Source organism: Myotis myotis, unplaced genomic scaffold (assembly GCF_014108235.1).
Source record: "Myotis myotis isolate mMyoMyo1 unplaced genomic scaffold, mMyoMyo1.p scaffold_m19_p_7, whole genome shotgun sequence".
Lineage (NCBI taxonomy): Eukaryota > Metazoa > Chordata > Mammalia > Chiroptera > Vespertilionidae > Myotis > Myotis myotis.
In genome coordinates, this window is record NW_023416379.1 from 93,936,605 (window position 1) to 93,960,866 (window position 24,262).

Here is a 24,262-nt window from a genome sequence, read left to right on the forward strand (position 1 = left end):
CCATGATAAATTGAGTCAGCCACAGTCGGCAAGAGGGCGTCCCAGCGGTGCCCCACTGGGTTCAGATGGGGAGGGCCGGGTGGCTGACCGCTCTGGGGCTGGGGGCCTGGGTGGCCCAGAAGGCTGCCCAGCAGAGCTAGGCCTCAGGCTGGGAACCTTCAAACTGGACGAGTCCACGAACAGCCATCTGCCAGCCAACAGTGTTTCTTTTTTTAACCCCTGAAAAATATAGCCTGCCCAGCCTCCTGCAACACAGCTGGTGGGGGGTGGGGGACAGGGTAATTATGGCCCGAGTGCAGGGGGCGGGGCAGTGCCTGGGTTAGTTTTGGCTCTCGATAAACAATGGCCCATTTATTTTCAGTTTCATTCATTCATCCAACAAAAGGATAGTGAGGACTATATTCTGTGTAAAATTGCAGTGGCTGCCACATATGGGCACCTAAGCACAGGACTGGGCTCTGCGCACACATTACTCATTCCCTTTCACTAGCCCTTCGGGAACTTTGCACGAATTGGACAAAGGGCCTTATCTTTCGGGCAGGCACAGCCTTAAGACAGAACATGTCACTTGTCAAGCCTGGCAGCCCTGCTTGGAGGCCAGCTTTACAGTCCTGTTCTACAGGCAGGAACCAGGGACCCTGGGCATGACTCAGGCTCAGGCGGGGTTCGGATTGGATCGAACCCAGGCAGGCAGTTCCCAAGGACACGGCCCCTCCAGGAGCGACTTGAGTTCCCCGCAAGCCCAGAGCAGCGCACACTTGGCCGGGCAGAGCTGTGGACCAGGAACTTCCGTGGTCGTAGCTTAGGTCTCTCTGAAGTGCGTGGTGCTGCGTGTGCCTGGCCACGGGGTGCGCGTCTCAAGGTCACGGAGTTGTTCAGTTACCTGTGTATTCCCAGGGCTGGGGATGGAGCAGGGTCTCCGTCAGGCTGGTCGCATGGAAAAAAGACGTGAGTGATGCCTGACCTGGGCCCGTCTGTCAGACTTCAATCTGACTGGGTAAATGAGACATGTATTTGGGGCCATTACATGTGACAGTAAAGAGAGTTTGTGCTTTGCCAACATTTCTTCATTCACTGAGCTCCACTATGGGCTGGGCGAGCTGCCAGGCCCTAGATGGGCCATGGTGAACAAGATGTGGTTCTGGCTGCCATAGCCTGGAATCTGGAGGAGGGGGCATGTGAGTGGGTCTGTGGGAAGAGGCAGGGTTGTTGGAGAGGGGCCTGGAGGGAGACAGGGCAGACCAGTAGGTCAGCATCTGCTATCCTCAGGCACCCCAGAGGTTCCCCTGACTAATATGGAGGTCAGGGGCTGGGTGGTGAGAAGGTGCTGAGTCTCCCAGGCCTGGGCACAGTGGCGCACAGGGTGGCACTCTGCAAGTCAGCCAGGGGCGCTGACGGGGAGGAGGCCACGTGCCAGCCCCCCCGCCTCCCCCCCCCCCCCAGGCATTGTGTTTGAGCACTCTGCCTGGGACAAGGACAGTCACACATCACGGCTCTAATTGAAGTCTCTTCTGCAGTCTGGGAGGCGATGCTCCTGCAATCCTAAGAGGGCCCCATGGCGCCCTCCTCCCTTCTCCCCGCCTGCCTCTAAGACCAGCCCGTCCTGGGGTTTTTCTCAGCCCTCCAGGAAGGAGGCAGCCAGGGCCCCGGCTTCTCCCTGCCCAGGGATTCTTTCCTAGGTCTGCTCCAGTCTGCTGGCCAGGCCACCTGTTACACGTTGCAAACCAGAGGGATGCCAGCGGGCTGTGGGCCTTGGGGTGGGGGTTCCCTAACCTGGTGGGGCTCTGGGGGTGGCGTGGCGTCTCAGTGGAAAGGGGCCCACAGGCTGTGTGACCAGGGGCAAATAGAATCGCCTCACTGGGCCTCAGTTTCCTGCGTGTCATATGCTCAAACCGGGAGTAGTGGGGTGTGCAAATGAACATGCCACAGGGGGGCACAGCCACAGTTCAGCGGATGTGAGGAGCGGCCCAGCGGGTGGGGGTTCTACTGCAAACGGAGGTGGGAGGAGGGGGAGGAGCGCAACCCCTTTGCATCGCTGTGTTTTGCTGTACTCTGTGTTCTACGACCCCGACCTTTGGGGTCAGGAGGGGTCCCCGCCGCGTCCTGGGTGGAGGGGTGGATGAGCTGACACCCGCACGGCGGGAAGAGGGGAGAAAGGGGCTTCCAGGAGAGGGCGCCCGTGGGGCGCGGCGGGCGGGGCAGCAGCCGCGGGTCGGGTGGGCGCCTAGGTGCTCTCTCTTTAAAGGGCCGGCGGAAGCGCCACGCGCTCGGCCCGCACTCGCCGCGCGAACTTGCCGGGCTGGGCTGGCGCCTAATCGCGTGCGGCCGCGGGCGCGGGGCTGGGCGGCTGCGGTCCCCTCGCCCCCTCGTGCTCCGGGCGCTCCCGCCCCTCCCGCAGCCTCCCCTCCGCGCTGCCTGGCTCTCCCTGCCTCGCTCCCTCTCCGGCGCGCTCTCTCGCTCGTTCTCATTATTTTCCTGCTGCCGCTGCCGCGGCGCCCGCAGCTCGGTCGGCTGCGCCAGTGGTCGGCTCCCGCTCCATCGCTTCCCAGCCCGGAGCCCCCGGTCGGACCGCGCTTCCCGGAGCCGCCTCGCCCGTTCCCTCCGGCTCGGACCCCGCGCTCCGCGGCGGCCGGAGCAGGGCTGCCCGGCGCTCCCCAACTCGCTCCCTCGCTCTCGCCGGAGCAGCCGCTGCAGCCCGGCCGCCAGCTCCTCCCCGCGTCGTCCGGGACTCCCGGCGGCTCGGCGCCCGGCTCGGTCCGCAGCGTCAGCGCCGCCCGCCGCGGCCCTGGTTCTGGGCACCGCGAGAACCGGCCTCCGGCTGCCGCCTCTCCGCGCCCCCGGGGCGGGCGGGCGCGCCCCCGACCCCTCCGCGCGGTGCAGACCTCGCCGGTGCGCGGTGAGTTGTGGCCCGCGGGGACCCGGCGGAGGGGACGGTACCCGCCGGCCTCTGGGCACGGGCTGCGGCGGGGACCCCGGGCTGGGGGAGGTGGCCTCTGACGAGCTCCCGCGCTCCCGGCTCCCGGAGGAAGGCCGGCCGCCTGGAGTTTTCGGGGCTGGAGGGTCTCCCCTCGGGGCTGGCCCGGCTTTCCGGGGGCCCCCAGGGGAGGGTCGGGCAGCGGCGTCTCTGCGGGCCGGGGGCGGGGGGAGTGTCCCTGTGCCCGGGGTTATGTCAGGTTCTACCGGGCCGGGGTCGTGCCAGCTCTCCGGTGGGGGCGGCGGCATTAACGCGCCCGTTTGCGGGGAGGCAGGGCCGGCGGGGAGCGGGGCATTATCTGCACCCCTTCCTTGCCGCCTCCCGGCGGGAGGGCAGCGCCAACCTCGAGCGCTTCGGCTACTGCTCCCGCACCGCGTCCCGCTTCCGTGGCCGCCAGCACCGCCTGCGACCCCGGCCAGAGCCCGGCGCCCGCTCGCTCTTGGCCGCGGCCGGGTTGGGATGGCGCTCAGGGTCTGGGGTCTCCCCACCCCGGGATGCGGGGTCAGGTGCTCCGACAGTCTGGATTGACCTCTCCGGGACCCAGATGAGCTGTGTGTGTGTGTGTGTGTGTGTATATGTTGCTGGGGTCCCCTCTGGGGTCGGGCTTCCCCGGCCCTCGGGAGCTGGGAGCGCCCCTCGGTGGACGCACGGGCGGAGCGGGAGGTGGAGGACCCGCCTGCGCGGCGTCCCCGCACCGGGGCGGTCTGAGGCTGTTTGTGCTGAAACGCGAGGCAGTGGCGGCGGCAGGGAGTCCTGAGGCCCGAACGTTAAGTACGAGCGCCCCCTGCTCCCAGGCCACGAGTGACACCCCCGCCTTTAGACTTTAGGTCCCTTTTGGAGGCGGCTCTTCTGCTTTCCCCTCTCTCGTCAGCATCTCTGCCCCTCGTGCGGGAGAAAGCTGCTTTGCAGGATTGAGCTGGGTTTGCCTAGTGGGGTGCCCGGAGCCACGTGTCTGATGGAGCGGTGAGTCCGTCTACCCCTCTTGTAGTCCGGCAAAAAGGCCTCTGTGATGGGGGAGGCGTGTGCGCGCCATCATAGCCCCTCCCTGCTACCTTCTAGGGTGAGAGTGGGGCTCAGGCAGGCAGCCGGCCAGCGCTCTGAGTCTCCCCACTGCGCATCCGGTTCCCGCAGCCTCGCAGCCCCGGGGCCCTCACTGTGGAAGTGAACACTGTTCTAATTCCCATCTCCCCCTCCCCATGCTGTGCCCAGGCCGGCCCCGCCCCCGCTGGATCCACACGGGCTGCTGGGCTGCCCCAGGCTCAGTGTACGCAGTCTCAGCTCTTAGCGGCCTCAGGGCCTCGGCGGTGGGAGAACTCCATGAAGCGGTGAGGACCTCAGGTGCTTTCCCTGAGGTGGCAGACAGTCCCCACCAGGGTCTGCAGGCTCCTGGGTGTGGTCACCCACCGGGCAGGCCCTGGGGACTGTGGAGAGTGGGTCAGAGCCCTCCCCCCCACCCCCCCACCTTCTAGAGGGCCTTAGGCAGACCTCTGCCCTTGGGCTGGGCGGGGGCCTTTGAGGATGGCGCCCCTGAGCCTCTGCTTAGCCCTGGACGACATGCCTGCCTACTTGTGAATTAGGTGACCATTCTCTTCATCCCCCCCCCCCCCCCAGCTTTTGTCCTTTTTGCCATCAACGTTCCCCCACCTGTCAACACCGGCACACGCCTCAGAGATGAAGACAGCAAACAGTTACCCCTCCTGAGATCTTAGCCACTTCAGGGCCACCCCTGCCACGGACCTTTGCATTTAAGAGAGACCCAGAGAGGAAGATGGCAATGCCTAACCCAAAGGAACGCTCTACTGATGGTGGTGGCGGGTTTTCCGGGGAGATGTATGGGATGTAGGGGAGCATGCAGCGTGCCATGCAGAAGGGGAGGTGGGGGAGGCAGTGGAGGTGGGAGTGCGGCAGGAGTCGAGCTGCTTTTTTGGCCTCAGTGGCCTAGCATGGGCCCCTCCCCCCCCCACTCCCTTCCTCTGGGCGGCTTCAGGCTTCATATCTGTTGGAGGCGTGACGTCTCCTGGAGGGAGGCCTCGCACAGCGGCAGGCAGGCAGCCAGAGGTAGGTGAGGGTGCGTGAGTGAGCACTGTGCTAGCCTAAGGGTCAGAGGGTGGACCCAGGGCAAAGGGCTCTGCAGCCCCCACCCCCTTCCTGGGAGGTCCCCAGCTCAGACTCCAGGATGCGTGGCCACATCAGAACCGCCCTACGACATGGGGACAGCTGGCAGGAAAAGATGGGACCAAGACCCACGGGCTTATGCGGGTTATAATTACAGCCAGCAGACACATCCTCTCCCCTAGACAAGTGTGGAGCTGGCAGCCCCTAATTACCGCCCACCCCAAGACATCTGCCCACCCTGCTGTCCTCCTCTGCTCGGCCTAGAACCCAGCTCTCCGGCGGGCAGGCCCGGTGGCAGCCTGGGCAGCTGGGCCCGTTGGCTGGAAGGTTATCTCATTTTGCAGAATGGTAGCAGCCTTTGCTGCCCGGAGAAGGTGTGGGGGAGCTGGCATCTGGGCTTTGCCCTGCTCACGGGCTGGCAGAGGAGCTGCTGGTTGTCCAGGCCAACCCGAGGGCCTCCCCAGGTGGCCAGTGGGCCTGGAGCAGCGGACACCAGCTTCCTGTTGCTCCCACCCAGCCTGGTGCCAGCTCCTGCAAAGAGCAGGGACGACTTGTTTTCATGTTAACTCTGCCCTCGCTAGCTGGGGACCATCAAAAATTAATTTAGAGCTTTCACTGCCTTTGGCCCTTACAGAATGCAGGCTGCCTTTCCCCTCGCTCCTGGCAGCCCTGGTTCTCTCTCCACCGAGTTCTCTCTCTGCTGAGTCTCTGGCCTCCCAGCCCACCCCAGGCTGGTAGCTCTGTTTCTAGGCTCCACCCCCAGTCAAACTCTGGGGCTCCTGGCTCAGTTCCCCCCGCTTCTGTTTCACTGCCTGAGCTTGCTCCTAAAAGGCAGGTAGAGCCTGGCCGGCCTGGCTCAGTGGTTGAGCATCGACCTATGAACCAGGAGGTCACGGTTGGATTCCCTGTCAGGGCACATGCCCGGGTTTCGGGCTCGATCCCCAGTGGGGGGTGGGGTGTGGGAGGCAGCCAATCAATGATTCTCTCTCATTGATGTTTCTGTCTCTCTCTCCCTCTCCCTTCCTCTCTGAAATCAATAAACATATATGAAAACAAAAAGGGAGATGGATAACAGAACTTGCTTAGGAAAGATAAGGCCTGCCCTGCAGCCCTGCCCACCCCGCGCCCAGCCCCCTGCCCGCGAGCGCCTCTTCCAGCTTGTCCACGTCTCTCTCGGCTTCTTGGAAAAACGAGCACCACGGGGATAGTAAAGATCAACCCCTTCAATTAAAGCCGATGACGCCTGTCAAAATGTTTTATTATTAATCTCACCGTTTAGCAATCTCGCAGCAGCAGTGAGGCTTAAATATGTGCACACACGTATATTAAATAAATTGAGGACGCGGGGCATAATGACATTATCCGGACCCCATTCAATTAAGGAGAGATTATCTGCAGTCATTGGGAAGTAGCCCCGATGACAGCCCAGGCCATTCCGGGCCGAGCGCGCTGACGAGCCGGCTCTGGAGGAAGCACTGGCCGCCCGTTGCTGTGAGGACCCCGAGTCCCCGGAGAGCTCCGCCAGCTGCTCCTCCCGGGCTCGGCCACCTGCACCAGGCCCAGGAGCTGTGTGTCCTGCTCTGTCCCTCGCCCTTGCCCTCCCAGGCCCCCCTCCGTTCCTCAGGACAGGTGCCACCCCTGGACCTGTTTGCTGGTCGGGGCCCATGACTTCCAGTGAAAATACTGTCATTGCTACAGGGTGGTTTTTAGATCTGAATATTGAAGTAAGCGTTGGGGCCTTGGCCTGATTCTGAAGTTTCTGGTGAGTGATGGCTTCTTAGGTGTCCCTGTCCCTTCTCCGTACCTCGCCTCAGTGTGGCCTGGGATGGAAGTCCCACCCACACCCTGGTTCTGTGTTCACGGCTGTGGGAGACGGTAGAGTTGGGTGTTGACTTGCTGAGCCTGTGGGCCCCAGCTGTCCAGGCAGTGCTGGTGTGGGGGAGCTCTGACGAAGGAGGGGGCAGCAGGAAGGAGGAGAAGAGGAAGAAAACATTAGCAGGGAAGCCCACAACAGCAGCAGCTGCAAACAAAGACACTGCCCACTTGGGTCTTGTGTGGGAAACAGGATGGTGGCAGCACGTGTTGGGGGGCGAGTTGGGGGAAGGAGAGGCCTGGGGTTGCACGAGAGGGGGCGCTGGTGGTAGGAGAAGATCTGGGCGAATTTGAGCTTGGTGGCTGGCCCCTGCTCTGGGTGAGGGGACGGTCAGGGCTGGGCGTTTCTGGGCTGCACTGGTAGAATCAAGGGCGGAGGAGCGGTGCTTGCTTTATCCGCCAACTGCTGTGAACTGCTGTGGCCTCAGCAGGCTGCTGCCCCGTAGCCTCAGGCGTTTCTTGTCAGGAATCCCTGCCTGTCGCTGTGCTCTGAGCCCCCCAGTGGGCCCTCGCTTCTCTGTCCACCATGGAGCTTGTGCTCCGTGGCCTCTCTGACCTCTCCTGCTTTGCCCCCTGCCTCAGGGCCTTTGCACTTGCTGATCTCGCTGCTGCTACTTGGGATGCTTTTCTCCCAGATACATGCTCATGCTTTTAGTGGTGTGTATGTATGTATGTATTTATTTTATTGTCTAAAGTTTTACATATGTCTCCTTTCCCCCCAATTGACTCTCCCCCAAGCTTTTAGTGTTTTGCTTTTAAAAAAATCCTCACCCAAGAAAGGGGCGGGGGTGGGGGGGGTGGGGGAGACACACACACACATTGGTGTGAGAGAGAAACATCTGTCAGTTGCCTCCCGTTTGCTCCCCAACTGGGATTGAACCTGCAACCTGGGTATGTTTCCTGACCGTGAATCAAACCCCCAGCCTGTTTGCTGTACAGAACTATGCGCCAACCAATGAGCCACCCGGCGGGCCCTTTTCCTGCTTTTAACCTTTACTCAGAGCCCCCTCCATAGAGAAGCCTTCCTTGCCCCTTGCCCCCTGAGGATGCCCCTCTGGGTCATTGCCTGCCCCCTTACCAGCCTTTTTCCTTCACAGTCCCTTGTCTCCCGGAAGTGCCGCACATCTGTGTGTAGGTGTGTTCATTGTCTCTCCTGTGCCGCCCCCGCCCCCTGGGCAGGCGTTTATGTCCGTGTCACTCTCAGCAGTGCCCAGTGCCCAGAGCAGAGCTGGCACACAGCAGGTGCTCAGTGCGCATGTGAGTGGCTCATTGAGTCATGGGGTGGCAGGAAGGGCTGTCTTCCATGCCCGACCACGTGGAGGGCTGTCAGAACTCAGTGGAAGGTGGGACTCCTCTCTGTGGGCCCGATGCTGCTGCAGACCCCCTGCTCGTGGCTCGGCCTGGGTGGGGTGGCTGCCATGCTGGCTCTGGGCAGCGACCTGGCTTTGTCTTATTATTTATGGAGAATTTCCTGTGTTTTGAGCCTTGAGCGAGGCTTGGGGACAGAGGTAAGGGGGGGTCCTATTCAGACAGGCCCTAATGTGCTCCCAGGCTTTTCAGTGACAAATAACAACAGAGAGTTGCTGTATGGCACTAGGTGTGGAAGAAGGAGACAATGGGAACTGGAATAATCAGGGCAGGCTTCCTGGAGGAGGAAGGATCTTGTCAAGGGGCTGAGTGTCGCAGGGAGGAAGCTGGAGGGAGCCAGGGTGGGGGAAGCACAGGCAGTTGACTTAGAGTTTTCCCTCCTGTCCATTGGCATTAAGCTAAAGAATTGCTTTCTCCCTCTCCCCCTTCCCCTCTCTTTCCTTCTTTCCTTTCACACAGATTTCTCAGTGCCCAGCACAAAACCAGTCGCTTCTGAATCAGGCCCTCTTTTGTTCTGGTGGAACAGGGAGGCGTGGTGTTTATGAACGTGGAGGGTTCAGGACCCAGGGTGGTGAGCTGGAGCAGCTCCAGGAAGTGCAGGAAGGGGGCCTGTGGCCTGGACCCCACGCCGGGGTGCACTCCTCCTTGCCCTTAGAACAGGGCTCAGGCTGGGTGAGGGACTGGGAGCAGGGATGCTCTTTCTGTTAATAGAAAAATAGATTCCCTGGGAGAGAAGGGTGGGCAGAGCCCAGGAACCATTCACTCACATCACATCATTTATTCCGTGAACCGGGCAGGGGTTGCAGGCACCGCAGGCGGGGATGTAGCAATATCAAGAGGAGTAGGACAGGATTCCCCTCAAGTTGTGGTCCGCGTGGGGAGAGGGTTTGCTAGGGTTTGTGGGAGCTAATTGGTCAACCCCTTTCCCCGAGGACGGGAGTCATGCAGGTGGAAACCAGTCAGTCACTGGCCGCTGGGGTGGAGCATGGCTCCTGATGACCTGCTCCCTGAGTTCACACGGTGCAGCCAGCCCTGCTTCTGCCCGCCAGCGCGGGGCCCAGGGGTGGCTCCCGTGAGTGGGGGGCATATAGGAAGGAGGGAGAGACCTCAGGTTCTCCCTCACCTTCCCCTTGGGAGGTGGAGGCATCTAGACAGACCCGAAGAGACTCACACTCCCCAGCTCTGCCGAGCACCTGGGCTGGGCTGGGACGCCCAGAAGCAGAGGGGACAGGACTGAAATAAGTGCTGAAGGGAACATGGAGACACCGGGACCATGAGGTCCCAGCAGGTCGGGAGGCTTGGCCCAAGGAAGGCAGAGGACGGGCCTGGGGTGGCCCTGGAGCCCTCCCTGGGCCTGGCTGTCCTCACTGAGCCCTGAGGGGCTGGCCTGCTGGGGAGCCAGGGGCCTGCGGGTCCCCCCAGCCCCAGCCCCCGCCCCATCCCCATGCAGGGTCAGTCCCTCTGCTGCTGCCCTTTGTTTTGGAGTTTGGGAAAATTCCGTTCCCTTAGGTTTGGGAGAATAAAACGCAGCTCAGTGAGAACCGGATCGGAGTTTAGTAAGTCACAGCAGCGATGTTTGGATCTGGTTGTTTTGTGGTTGTGGTTCTTCCTGGCTCAGGCCCTGGTTGCCGAGGGAGGATTAGGTTAGACCTGGGGGAAGCGTGGGCGCCTGCTTGTCAGGACTGGGAAGGGCCCGAGGCAGGTCCGGAGCCCTCTGTGTGGCCCTGGGTGGTGGAGGTGGCCGGGGAGGGCAAGTGGGCCTCACCCATCCCCCCAGCTCCCCTCATTCCCTTTCACAGGAGAGAATGTTCTGGGAAATGCCCTGGCACTGTTGCCATGTGGAGATGATGTGTGCTCTTCCCTCTCTGCATCCCTTCCTGCCTGGTCTGCCCTCCCCTGGAGCAAGGGCTAGAGAGGGAGTGAAGACGGGGTTGGGAGAGCGCGGGAGGGAGAGGGAAGGCCAGGGAGAAGAGACCGCCTGGGTGGAGCTGCAGCCACAGCCGCCCTGGGGCTCCCCGGGAGAGGGTCCCCTAGCTGTCCCAGGTGTGAGCTTTCCTGGCTGTTTCCAGCTTGGAGGGTGGTGGTCTGAGGGCTCCAGCCTCCCCACCCGGCGCCCCTCCCCCTGCTGATGGAGGCAGCCGCCCCTGCTCTCCGCGACTCCTTTCACTCACAGGGTATTTTTACTTTTCCCTTGTCCCTGGTTCCTGTTACATGATCAAAGGAAGGAGGGGAGGCTGAAAGAGGCAGCGGTTTGCTCAGCTCTGTGGAGAAGCTCAGAAAAGGCAGGCCTGTGGGCCCGAGGGAAGGGTGGGGCCCATCCCTGGGGAGGGAGGCTGGGGGCAGCCCCATCAGCTTGGGCAGGACCCTGTCCTTGGGCTCCTGATTCTACTCCTGCAGGTATTTGCCTTTCGCCTCACTGAGGTCTCCTTCCCCATGTGGATGTGTCCTTTCCGTGTGTGTGTGTGTGTGTGTGTGTGTGTGTGTGTGTGGTATATGGTGTGCATGGGGTGCCTGTGTGTGCACACTGCCCGCCCACAGGTGCTCCGGCTGCGAGGAGAAGCCACGTGCGCCCTCAGGGAGGACCTGAGCCTCAGCAGGGCCTGCCAGCTGCTGTGTGAGGGCCTCCCGGCCTGAGTGCACACGGTCTGCCATGATGCTCCAAATCCCTGTGCTGGAAATTCAGGAAGACCAGGCCTGAGCTCCCAGGCTGTCAGAGCTGGGAGTGGCCTGTGTGGTGGCGTGGCAGGGGCCTGGGCAGCCTGCACAGGCTCTGTGTCCCCGGCTCTTGTCACCAGCTGAGGTTGGGTGCCTCAGCCTCCTCCGCTGGGTGATGGGGACAAAAGTATCCCCTGGCTCACAGGGAGGCGAGCATCGCCTGAGGAAGTGTAAGCAGAGCACTTAGGACAGTGCCTGGCACAGAGCAGTAAGTTGTCATTTGCTGTTATTTCTCCTCGGGGCACTATTGGCATTTGAACAAGACCGTGTTTCATTGTGCGGCTGTGCCCAGGGCATCTCTGACCGCTGTCTGGATGCAGGCTAGTAGGTGACTCCCACCCATCATGGTGACAGTTGGAAATGCCCCTGCAGGGACAGGGTGTCCCCCAACTGGATTTTCCTCCAACCCACCCATTTTACAGATATTGAAACTGAGGACTCTCCAGGGGACATGCCTGGCCCCCAGCAGGCAGTGGCAGGACTGTGGTATCTGTCTAAGCCTTCTCCAGTTTCTCTATCTGAATTGCCTAGTATTGGCGTCAGCAACTAGGTCCCCACATCCTTTTGGTCCCCACAGCCACCTGGGAGAGAGCTCTGATGAGCTCACACGGAGGTGTGAGTGATGATGACAGCTCCATTCAGCCGTAGCCACCCCCTCTCCTGTATTTTAGCAGCCCTTACGCCTCCCCAAAGCACAGACCAAAGCACAGACGCCAGCCCTAGGTCACAGGGTCCTGGCTTCAGGGTGAGGGTGGTATCAGGGAGCGTTCCTGCGGGTGCCCCCGGGGCTCTGTGTGACTGGTGCTGGCTTTGAATCCCGGACCCACCCTGACTCGTTGTGTGCCTTTGGGATGCCACTGGCTCCGGGTTCACCTGCAGAGTGGGGCTAAGGATGATCCACAGTGTGTCCTTGGCCTCTGAGGAGCTAATGGGAGGGAGCATTTTGATGAGGGGGTGAGATGGGAGGGTCCGGAGGCGCTTGCCAGAGAGGCCCGGGAGGTGAGGCTGGACTCCTAGGTTCTGTACCCTCTCCTATCCTCCCCTGTCCCAGAACTGGAGCAGCCTGGGCCTCTGTGGGGGGCTGACAGGTGGGGGGTGGGTGGCTCTGAGACCACATTCTCCTGGGAAACCTCCTAATCCAAACACAAGCCCTTCTTCCAAACGGCTAGGGAAACTGAGGCACACACGGGCATGTGGCTTCCTGGTCTTCATTTGACAACCTCACGAGGAAGGGGGCCTGGGCTTGGCGCTCCAGCCCAGCCCTGACTCAGCTCCCAGCATTCTCCCCATGGCCTCCTAAATTGAGGGGAGGGAGGTTGCTGGCTCTCAGCAGGGAGGTTGGGGGAGGGAAGGAACCCCAGGGGAAATTAGCCCAAATTAGCAGAGAGATGAGGAAGAGCTGGTGTTCTCTCCTCTCCCCTTGCAGATAAATATTTAATCACAACAACAATAATAATGACGACGATCCTAATAGTGTGCAGTAGCGCAGGCCGTAACTGGAGCCCCACTCTCAGAGGAAGGAAGTGGGGGAGAGAGACGAGCAATGGAGAATTGAGAGATAAGATGGGCAGAGAGAGGGAGGGGGAGGGAGGCCACCAGGAGAGGGAGGCTGGCTGCTCACTCAGGAGGCCCAGGGTTTGCTCTCTGCCTGGCGTTGCTGGGCAGCTGGGGTGGAAACAGGAAACAGGAGGGTCCACCCCTGAATCCGGAGGAGAATCCTGACCCCCAGCAGCCCCCCAGCTTCTCTGCAGCCCTCAGAGGAGCAGCTCCCAGCTGATTCCTTCTCCAGGAAGCCCTGTCGGCCTTCCTTGTCTCTGAGTCCCAGGAGCCTGAGTGTCTGGTCCCAGAGCTGGGGGCTGGGAAGCCGGGTGCTAGGCGATGTTCTGTGGGTCACGGCCTGTGTGACTTGGGCAAAATGCTCTCCTGCCCTGGGCCTCAGTCTCCTCATCCCTAAAACGGGGTTGTGCCCAGTGGGACTGGTTTCTTGCTTCTCTGTCGTGTAGGAGAGCATTGAGGGAGGCCCTTGTTCCTCCCAGGCCAGCCCAGGCTGTCCCTGGGGCGCATGCTCACTGATGCCCAGGCTCCTGATGGCAGTGGGTACAGGCCTCGAGAAATGTTCAAACATGACCCAGTTTCTGCCTTAAGCTCTCCCATTTGACTCAAGTTGAGCAGCAGCCAGGAGGAAACCGGATGAGATTTGTGGAGTCTTTGGCGATAACCTCCCGCGTCTCCTCACAGGCTCCTGACGAGAGATCAGAACAGCTGATGTCTTCTCTGGGCTTCTGTTTGATTCTCTCTTTCTCTCTCCCTTCTAAGGTTGGTAGGAGGAGAGCATTGGAGCTGTTTTCTCTTTGATGCCAAGACATGCCAAGCTAGGAGCACGCGCCTCTGTTCAGTCATCCAGCAAGAACAGGCCTGCAGGACGGGGACCGAGACCCGGGCTCTGCTGCCCCGTGGCCCCGTCTGTGGGCAGGGCCTGTGGGGGCAACTGAGCACTGCTGGACGGCAAGGAGCACCGGCATGGCTTACCCCGTTGGCAGCCCTCGGCCACCCCGCTGCTGAAGCCACCCCGGAGAGACGTGTGGGGGCTGCTCTGCCCATGCTCACCCAGACTGGGGGGCCCGGGGCCTGCCAGGGCTAGGAGTGGGGCTGCCGCCCATGGATCTCTAGAGATTTCCAAGATGCCTGGGAAGAGAGGCTGGGGCTGGTGGTGGGCCCGGCTGCCCTTTTGCCTGCTCCTCAGCCTGTATGGCCCCTGGGTGCCTTCCTCCCTGGGGAAGCCCAAGGGCCACCCTCACATGAATTCCATCCGCATCGATGGGGACATCACACTGGGGGGCCTGTTTCCCGTGCACGGCCGGGGCTTGGAGGGCAGGGCCTGTGGGGAACTGAAGAAGGAGAAGGGCATCCACCGGCTGGAGGCCATGCTCTTTGCCCTGGACCGCATCAACAATGACCCGGACCTGCTGCCCAACATCACGCTGGGCGCCCGCATCCTGGACACCTGCTCGAGGGACACCCACGCCCTGGAGCAGTCGCTGACCTTCGTGCAGGCGCTCATCGAGAAGGACGGTACGGAGGTCCGCTGTGGCAGCGGCGGCCCGCCCATCATCACCAAACCCGAACGGGTGGTGGGTGTCATTGGTGCTTCCGGGAGCTCAGTCTCCATCATGGTGGCCAACATCCTTCGTCTGTTCAAGGTTAGTGGCTGCCGCTTCGTCCAGAGGTTTCTTCCGTAAACACGGTGCCAGGCCTGGCCGGCTCCTTTCTCCTCTTCCTGCCTGACTCCCAGAGGGAAGAGTTCTTTCCTTGGGGCAGTAGCGGAACACTTGGGGCCTGTCCCATGCAGAGAACAGACCCCGCAGAGTGAAGGTGTCGGGGGCGGGACCCAGCGCGGTGGTGCTGACCGTGGTGCTGAAACAGCACCGGCCGCGGGCAGCTCCTTGATCAATTCCCCTCAGCGGGGAATTCTGAACTAAGAAGGGAAAAGGAAGTGCCTGTGAGCCACGGAAGGGAGGAGGAGATGTGCAGACCGATATAGAAGGAGACAGACAGATAGAAAGGTAGACAGATGGAAATAGGGATGCTTCCAGGGAGGAAAGGAAGGCTGTTGTTTTGACATTGTTTTCAAATAATTGCAATTCCCAAGAAAGAGGTGCTTTTCTTCTGGGTCACTGCGGAAGCCCCGCGTGGCCCTCCCGCTCCACCCCGAGATCACGGTTAGGAAATGTGTGCCGATCTGGCGTGGGGCCACTGAGCCGCAGAGAATGGAGATGAAGATGGAAAAAGGCCTGGGGCGAGCAGGCGGTCCCTGTTTCTGGTGCCCTTGGCCCTGAACCAAGCTTCCCTCACTCATTTCCTCCCTTTGCCCTTCCTCCTTGCACACCTTTCTTCCTTTCCTTCTGGAATCCCTCCCTGCCCCCTCCCTGCCAACTCCCTTCCTCTCTTCCTGGGGCAGGAGCTGCTGATTTGCAATTCAATTGGAGCCAAGTGCTTCGCTAAGCTGGTAAAGCAACTGAAAGCTACCGGGTAGAGAGAAAAACATTACAAGCATTTTACCCATAATTATGTGCCTGCTCCTCTCTCCGAGCCTCCTTGTTTGCTCTGTGTTTGTGTGTGTGTGTACATGTGCATGTGTGTGCGCGTGTGTGTGTGTGTGAGAGAGAGAGAGAGAGGGGAGGGTGAGGAGGAAGGGATGCAGAGAGGAAGCCACTGGGTCCCTCCTTCACTCTGGTGTCAGATTCTCAGCCTCTGGAAGGATGTGGCCCCTTCTCTCCTCAGTCTCCAGAGTTCGGGATCGGATGGAGAGAGGCTGTTGGCTCCAAGCAGGGTGGGGAGTGCTGAGCCTAGAGCCCTCTTTCCTGTACCCTTTCTGGAACCCATTTGCCCAATCCCAGCATGCATCAGTCCTTTGTGTTGTGGGGGCTGGGTCGAAGTGGGGGTGAATAGTGCTGAAGATCCCTGTGCTGGGGCTGGGGGCTGGTGGGAAAGAAAGGAGGCTGGAGCAGCCCTGTCACCACATGGGTAGGGTCGGAACTTTGCATGGCTGGTGTGAGCCCCTGTGCCATGTGGTTCTTGCCTTTGCACCTTCTTGGTTTTACTCGATGATCCAGATGAAAACATTATTCTACTCTGAGAACAAGTGGGTGCATTATGAAGAATGCAGAACGAAGAGGAAGGAAGTAGGAGACTTGAAGGAAACGCTGCCCTTGCCCAGGACAGTCTGAGCGACACTGGGAGGGGTGCTGCTTGGCCCGTTCCTTGGTGGGATGGTTGGGAGTGGTAGTTCGGTCCAGCCCTTCCACCTGCCCACCTTAGCTGCAGGGCTGGGAGACCCAGAGTGGGTGGGGCCAGGGCTACCTGAGTGGTCACATCAGCCTGCCTGCTGAGGAGGTGAGAACTGGGTCATGTAGCAGAGGGGGCAGTGCCCGGACTCCTTGTCAGCCTGTCTGGGTGGGGCACCGGCCCCCAGCCTCCCAGAAGGCCAGGGCTTGGGTGGGGCTATGGCAGCTTCCATGTCTGAGCTTTTTATCACACGCCATTGCAGGAAGATGGCAGCCAGCCTGTTTGGGCCCTTGGGACTGGGACATGGGTGAGGGTCCCTCCCACCATCTCCCAGAGGGGAGGCAGCGCCCACAATGGAGGGAGGTGGGAAGATCAGAGGAGTTGAGAGGGGTCACATGACCTGGCCGAGCTCTAAGGAAGGTCACTGTCAGCATTAGACCTTGAAGCGTGTTCTTGGGAACATGGGTGCTTTGGGATGAGGTGCCTGGCGTCCCATACGGTGGGCTGTGACTTCTGTGAAAACTGTTCCCAGGATGGGGAAGGTCTAGGTGCAATGAGGGAGCCTGGAGCCAAGGTAGCTCACCAGCCCTCTCCTCTGCTCATCTGGTCACAGAGAGCGTGGCCGGGCCGGGGCCTCAGTTTGTGCCTCCTCAGGTTACGGAGAGATGAGTGGGTTGGGTGCGAGTCCCATAGGCTGCGAGGAGGGGACAGGTGAGACAGGAAAGGGAGGAGGTGGGGAGCGGTGGCGAGAGCCGGAGGGAGACTGATGGCTGTGGTCTGCATTCAATGGGTCCCTTTTAACAGTGTTAATGTTCCAGGCTGGCGACACGAAGGCTCCTCAATAATTAAACGGACAGACATGAGAGGCTGGGCGAGAAACTTAAAAGCCATTTACCGAGGAAAAAGGTTGAACTTTGGGGAGGGAGGTCAGGAGCTGGAGCCTCAGGCAGGAGAGGATGAGGGAGGGGGCCCCCGGGGAGCTGCCGTGTCAGGTGTCTATTTCGAAGAGCACCATAGCGGTCCCAGCGCGGCTCCTGCTCCCACCAAGGCCATTACGGGGCCTGCTGGGAACGTCTCCAAAGGCTGTGATGACGGCTCTTCTTCCTCCGAGAGGTGGATTTCCTGTGCACGGCTCAAAGCGGAGCTCTGGCTTTGGGGGCATTGGGGGTGGTTTCCTGCCTAGAGGAAGCTAATGGGGTGCAGTCATGGTGTGAACAAAACTCATAACTGGCAGAGCTGGAAGGGGCCAACTCCCCATCCTGCAGATGTGGAAACAGCCCTCTTAGGTGGCAGGCAAGGCGGGAAGTCAGGTCCCCAGCTCCCAGGCCTGACTCCTTGCAGACTGCCCCCCCAAATGAGCCGGGCTGGAGTAGGACTCAATCCCAGGCCTTCTTTGGGGATCAGAAGACCTGATGTTGGAAGGTCATGAACCTGACAGCTTATCTCCCTTACCTCCCTGCTCCCACCCTCTCCCTTATCCTCATTTTGGCTCTGTTCTCCTAGGAGAGGGGATATGGATGGGTGTGAAGAACACCTTTTGGAGGAGATCCTAAGCCCAGAGGATGTGGCCTGTACAATGCTATGTTGTGGGGACAGCCCAGGTTCTGGAGCCAGTGAGGCCTGGGTTTTTATATATATGCTAGAAGCCCGATGCACGAAATTCGTGCAGAGGACTCGGCCCCAGCTGCCGCCTCTGCCTCGGCCCCCACCGCCATGGCTTCATCTGGAAGAACATCCGGTCTAATTAACATATTATGCTTTTATTATTATAGATATATTTTATTGATTTCAGAGAGGAAGGGAGAGGGAGAGGGAGAGAGAGATAGAAACATCAATGATGAGAGAGAATCATTGATTGGCTGCCTCCTGCATGCCCCCTACTGGAGATCGAGCCCTCAGCCTGGGCATGTGCCCTTGACCAGAATCGAACCTGGGACTCCTCAGTATGCAGGCTGACACTCTATCCACTGAGCCAAACTGGCTAGGGCGAGGCCTGGGTTTGAATCTCTGTTCTGCCAGAGTTACCTCACCATATCCACTCACTATATCAGTCATTTACACCATAGTGTGAACGAGCCAGTAAGATCTTTTCCCCGAGAGCAAACATTGTTGTGGGGAGAAGAACATACACTAAGTGCCTTGGAAGGAAGCACTTGTCAAATCTTGGACCTGTAAGAGCACTGAAGGATCCAGAAATCGTTTCATTGAGTCCCATACTCATTTCACAGTGGAGAAAAAAGCAGAGGCTCGAAGAAGGGGAGATTGCACAGGGTGCTGGCTAAGAATCTGGACGCTGGAGCCAGACAGCCGTTGCCACCTTGGCCAATTGTTTAGTCTGTTTGTGCCTCAGTTTCTTCATTTGTAAAATGGGGATGATAATGGTCTCTTAGACCAGGTGTGGGAATTAAGAGTTCATGTCCACAAAAGGGCTAGTGCAGTGCCTGGCACACAGTCAGCCCACAGGAAATGTCACTGCACAGCTTGTAGCTGGGCCTGAAGTCAGCATGGGAGACTCGTCCGTGCGGAAGAGGCCGGAGCGGGTGGGCAGTGACAGACGGTGACCTTTGAGGCTGATCCTGGGGAGGGCCCACCATCTGCTGGGCCTCTTGTGCCTCCCTGCAGAGTGTTGAGACCGAGCGGCCAACGTAACTTTTGGGTAATGAGAGTTCTTGCTGTCACAACAGTGGGGTGGAGTGGAGGGAGGGAGGGCATGAGGGACAGGCAGCAGAGAGGGTGGAGGAGCGCCAGCCAGCGGGTGGGTGGGCAGGTGCCCCGCTTCCCAGGAGCGGCCTGGCCAGGATGCTGGTGACTGACATTAGCCCTCTGTGCACCGCCCCTCCCCGCCTCCCCTGGCCATGCGAGTCCTCCTGTCCCACCGGGGACCGGAAGTGCCGGAAAGGTTCGCGGCTGCGCTAGAGAAAGTTGCCTGTCCGGTGCTTGGCTTGTCTGCTCCTCTGCGCCCAGCCCAGGGCTCCTGGGGGTACTTTGCGGCTCAGCTAACGCCAGCTATTCTGTTGAGGATGTGGGTTTTGTGTCTTCCAAGTATTTCCACTGCACAACTGAGAGAAACTTTCGAGAGAGCCCAGCACTCTTCCGCAGCCTGGCCATCTTCCTGGAAGGCAGCTCCACCCCCAGCGCCCGGGCCAGCAAACCCGGCGGCACTTGACCACCTCTTCCTACTGTCCACAGCCTCTCCTTGCAGAGTGTGTCCTGGAGATGAGCACTCCCCCGCTCCCACCCTGGGTCTCGCCCAGGCCGTGTGGGAGCTCCTCCTGCCTCTCCCTGGGCCTCCAAATGGGGCAGCAGATCTTTGCTCAGCGCCCTGAGGCCCGGGGATCTTTCTGAAAGTCCCCGCACATCGCCCCCCCCCCCCACCCCCTTAAACTTTTCGTTGACTTCCTGCTGCTCTTAGATTAAAATGCAAACTCCCAAGCTCCAAGCCACCTGGAGACCCTGGCCACACGCTCTGTCTCTTTTGGGTGCATGTCACCCGTGTTGGTGCTGTGTCTTCCTGTCACTCGGAGACACCATGCTATTCCCCCAGGGCCTCTGTCCCTGCTGTCCCTCTGTCTGGAATGTTCTCTCCCATTCTTTGAGGCTGGATCCTTCTTCTGTAACCTTAAGCTTAACTGGACTTTATTCAGAGCCCCACCCGCCCTGCCCAGTTTGTGGGCATGTCCGTATTTGTCTTTCTGTTTGCTGTCAGCTTTTCCTCCAGTCTTTGTATGGCCCGTGAGCTAAGGATGGTCTTTGTGTTTTTAACGAATGATTGAAAAAAAAAATCAAAATCATCATAAAACGAAATAGGAAAGTTTACAAATTCAGATTTCATGTACGTATGGCCTAGGCTGCTCTCAGGGTGTGAGCACTGAGCCGGTGAGGCAGACCATCAGCTGACCCCCTCTAGACTCCAGTTGCACCTCTAGGACCCCAGCCCATGCCAGGCCCAGCGGGGCCCTCAGGAAATCTTGGACGAATGGACTCATGGGGAATAAGGCGTCTGCAGCCAGCACATCCCTCAAAACTGCAGCCACAGCAGGCTGCATGGCTGGCTGTGCCCGCTCTGGCTGTGCGGGTGGGTGCAGCAGGTCCCACCTTACCACTGGCTCAAACCGGTGCCCACCAGTGCCCTTAGGTTGAGTCCTCGCAACAGGGCAAGGTGTACAGTTGTCATCCCCATTTTACATATGGAGAATTCAGGCAGAGAGAGCTTAAGCAACATGCCCAAGGTTGCACAGCAGGTAAGTGGTGGAACTGTATTTGAATCCAGACTGTTTGGCCCTAAACATACCCTTTCACCACTCTGCTCTCCCATCTCTTGGCCATCAGATTGGCTTGGGTTTGAGATCTGGCCTCGTACTGTGTGGCCTTTCTGAGCCTCAGTTTACTCATCTGTAAAATGGTTCACCTGGTAGAACAGCAATGTGCGCAAAGCCTTGAGTAGGTGCCCGGGGATGCCGGAGTTACCTGAGCAGGTTTGATCGGCCCTAGTGCTGTGAAGTGCTGGGCACCCAGGGAGTGGGAGGGAGTGGATGGAGGTGGCTCTCAGGGTGAGGACCACACAGCTCTCCCTCTGATTTTACGGGGACTCTCTTTCCCCTAAGCCCAGATGTTCCTGCGTGGTAGGGGGTCTGGGAAGGTGACCTCAAGACCCAGGGTCAGGCAAGGCCTGAACAGAGAGGAGAGGGAGCTGGGAGGAGGGAATGTGGCATTGGGGAGCGGCCCTGGGGGTCTGGAGCCCCCAGACAGCTCCCTGCCGGTTCTCCTGTGGTCTTGGCAGGACCCTCCCTGTGGACGGGCCGCTGGGGTAGAAGTGGCATCACTCCCGTGGCTCTGGAGCCTGGGGCTCACCACAGCCACCTGCGGCCATGAGACTGGGGCTGGGTCTGTGTGTGGACACCTGCTGGGAGGCTCTGTGGCTGCTCCACTGGATGCTCCGAGTCCTCCGTATCCCAGTGTCCCTGTCCTGCCCACACGGCTTCTCCAGGGAGTGCCCCCACTCGCTGTGCAAGCCTCTCCAGCCCCCTTCCTTCGAGGTGCACCCTGGGGTGGCAGAACCTCTCTGAATACAGGAGGTGTGGGCGTGGGAGCAGGAGGGGTGCGGCTCTGGCAACAGACTGGCAAATAGGCTCATTATTGTGGAATTAAAAGAAGGCAGCAGCGGCCTTTGGGCCATTTCTTGTAGCTGCCGTGGAGGGAGGGCTGGTGGGCTCCTAGAGACCAGGTTGCAGCAGGCCCCTCGGTGAGGTGTGTGACATTGTGGAGGGGCTGACGTGGGGCTGAGGCTGGGGAGGCTTAAGTTCACAATGGCTGGCTTCTGACTCTCACTCTCCCATCTGGACCTCCGTTTGCCCATCTGTGAAAATCATCCATCCATCCATTCATCCATCCATCCATCCATTCATTCATTCACCAAATCTGAATTGAACACCCCTGAGCGTTTCACCACTAGAGCAGTGGTTCTCCAAGTGGCTGCACAGGGGGGTCACCGAGAGCCCCACCCCAGGTAATTGGTTTGAGATGGGGCCTGGCTCCCAGGTGAGGCTCATGTGCAAACCAGACGGAGAACCACCACTCTGAGCAACTTTATAAGGCGGGAGACAAACGGAGGCCTTGCCCTGGTGGGGTTCTATGTGTGAAGGAGAAGGCAGGCAGTGAACAGGCAAGACACACATATACAATGTCAAGGGGAGCAGGTCCCTGCAGAACAAAGCAGGAAGTGGCTAGAGAGCCGTGGGGGCCGGGGGGCCCTTTAGACGGGATGGCTAGGGGTGGGGACAAGAAGAAGAGGGGGCATTTGTTGATCAAACCAAATAGAGTGCAGGGGTTGCCCTATGGATGTCTGGAGGCAGAGTGTTCCAGATGGAGCACGTGCAAAGGCCCCGGGGCGGGACTGTGCTTGGTTGTTGACTTGACCCGGGAGCTTACTAGAGGGGACCAGAGGCTCTGGGAGCAGGGAGAGGAGGATCGAGGCGGCTCAGAAACCCTCATCCTGCTCCTTCTTACTGCAAAGGGAGTGGTGGGAGGAGGGTCACCAGGGTTCTGACCTGGACAAGTCACTGGGCCTGTCAGGGCTTTAGATTCCTCGTCTGTAAGAGAGGCAAGTGGGCTGGATGGGCTGTGAAGCCACAGAGGTGATGGGGAGGAGACAGAGGGGAAGAGCCTGTGTGAGAGACACGTTCTTCCCCTGCCCCCCACCCCCACCCACCCAGGCCCCCCTGAGCCTCTTCCAACTCCTCCCTTTTATTTCCCGGCTGAGGCGAACAGAGTTGGGTGCTGGAGACCGGAGGGAGGCGGAGCCAGCTACGAGTCCGAGGCGGTGGGTGGAGTGTGGGCCCTGGGACCAGAGGGCCGGGCTTCACCCCTGCTCTGCCATTTATTACCTGGCGGTGCCTCTCTGTGCCCTGGCTGCCTTGTCTGTAAAGTGGGGAGCCTGTAGCTCACCTCGTGGGGCTTGTGAGGACCAGATGAGGGATACGTAGAGAGGGCTCAGGGCACCGCCTGGCACGGAGCCTGTGGATACCTGCCGAGTGCCTGCTTGTGGTGGGCAGCCCAGAGCACCGGCTTCGGAGGCAGCGCGCAGTAGGTTGCTCACATCCCAGCCCCGGATCACTCGGCCTCTGGACAGTTCTCATCTCACTTGTAAGATGGGCAGAGTCACATGTGCCTTTCAGGTGTGGAAACGGAAGTGCACCATGGGAGCTAGCAGTGCGGGGGCGCACAGTAGGGCTCAGCAGCGTTAGCCCTCGTCTCCTGCTGCCGGAGCACCCACGGGGCTGCCAGGCAGAGCGTGCGGGGGGCGGGGGGGGGGGACTCTGCAGTTGGAGGGCAGCTCGCTGGCGGTTGGCAGAGGGTGACTCTGGTGAATTTCCCCGCACCTCCCTGTGTGATGGCCCTGCGTCCTCCTGACCCTCGCACTGTCAGGTGTGGTGCCATCTCTGGCTCCCCACTTCGGGGAGGACTGTGGGCCCCTTACCAGAAGCCTCCCAGAGCCCAGGGACCTGCTTTCTGGGCCCGGCTCCGCTGCCAACTCTCGTGGCCCCGGCTGGATCGCTGTCCTCCCTGTCGGTGAGGGCATCGGGTTAGGGCGGCTCTGGTCCATGCCAGTGCTGCCTGCAGAGGGGCCCCGGCTCACTCCCGGGGCCAGCAGCGGCCTCCCAGCGGCCATCTCCACGCCTGTGTTCCCTGCTGTCCCAGACCCGTGTCCATGCCTGCGCCTGGAGGGCCTTTTTAAAGAATATATGTATATATTTTATTGATTTCAGAGAGGAAGGGAGAAGGAGGGAGATAGGAACATCCCTGATGAGAGAGGATCATTGATCGGCTGCCTCCTGCACGCCCCACACCGCGGACTGAGCCCGCAAACCGGGCAGGTGCCCTGACTGGGAATCAAACCGTGACCTCCTGGTTCATGGGTCGACGCTCAACCCTTGAGCCACACCAGTGGGGCTGGAATGCCTTTCTTGACGTCTGATGGCCAGTTAATCCCTCCTTCAGCTCTGATTCAACATCCAAGACCTTCCTGCCCTCCGAAGGCTGAAGTGATCCTGGGGTATGTGGGGCGCTCCCGGATCTCCCCGAAGTCCGTGACCATGTCGAGGGCAGGATTGGGTTGGGCCTCTCTTGTCATCCCCCCCCCACCAGTGCCCAGCCCAACAGACAGACAGACAGACAGACAAGCCAGGGAGTGTGCGGGCGCGGTGCTGCCGCAGTGGTGGGCTCACCCTCTGAAGGGTTCAGCTCCCCGGCCTCCCCTGCCCAGCCCTGAGGGCCCTGTGCTTTTCAGCGTCCTCCCAGTTTATTAAACTAGCATTTTATGGCTCAGACATGTTGGAAATGAAAAGAAGGCACATTCTACTTTATATTCCAATTGACCTTTATGCTTGCCACTCGCCCCGGGGCCTGGGCTGGGGGAGGCGGGGTGGGGGTGGGGGTGGGAGGGGGAGGGGGGCTGCAGGCTCAGGCCTCCATTCTTGGTTCTGGGGCTGTCAGGAGAATCGGAGAATCATGGTGGGAGCAGCGTTGTGGGGAGGGGAACAGGGACACCCCTTGTCTGAAGGACTTTCTCTGACCGTCTGTCCCAGCCCCGGCCTCATTGTTTGGCTGTGGCTTTCTCATGCCCTCCCACATCTCTGTTCCCCCGGTCCCTTTCAGGCTCTCTCGGGGCCTCTCTCTGGGTGACGGCAGCCTCACCCCGGGCCTGGGGTTAAGGCCAGGAGGTAGAAGCAGCTGGTGAGCCTGCCTGTCCCTGGCCAGGTGCTCCAGCCTTGCACCCAATCTGGCCACCCGCCTGCCTCACACCTGGTCAGGGCCATGGCATCTCAGTACCGAGCCCTACCTAGTGGACACGCCGCCCAACCAGGCCCTCCCCTGATTCAGGCTGACCCCACAGCCCCAGAAACTGACCTGACCGTGGGTAGGTCTCGCTCCTGC

General features: G+C 60.2%; 1 protein-coding gene across 2 annotated transcripts in view; it reads left to right on the top strand.

The window, feature by feature from the left end:
* Positions 1-2,511: 2,511 nt before the first annotated feature.
* The window catches only part of GRM4 (glutamate metabotropic receptor 4), a 105,564-nt gene continuing 83,813 nt past the window's right edge, over positions 2,512-24,262 (top strand). For both annotated transcript variants that reach the window (XM_036318280.1, XM_036318281.1), the window contains exons 1-2: positions 2,512-2,896; positions 13,361-14,244. In XM_036318280.1, coding sequence (XP_036174173.1) covers positions 13,726-14,244 — 519 coding nt within the window. In that variant the 5' untranslated portion in view covers positions 2,512-2,896; positions 13,361-13,725. The remainder of the gene's footprint in view (positions 2,897-13,360; positions 14,245-24,262) is intronic.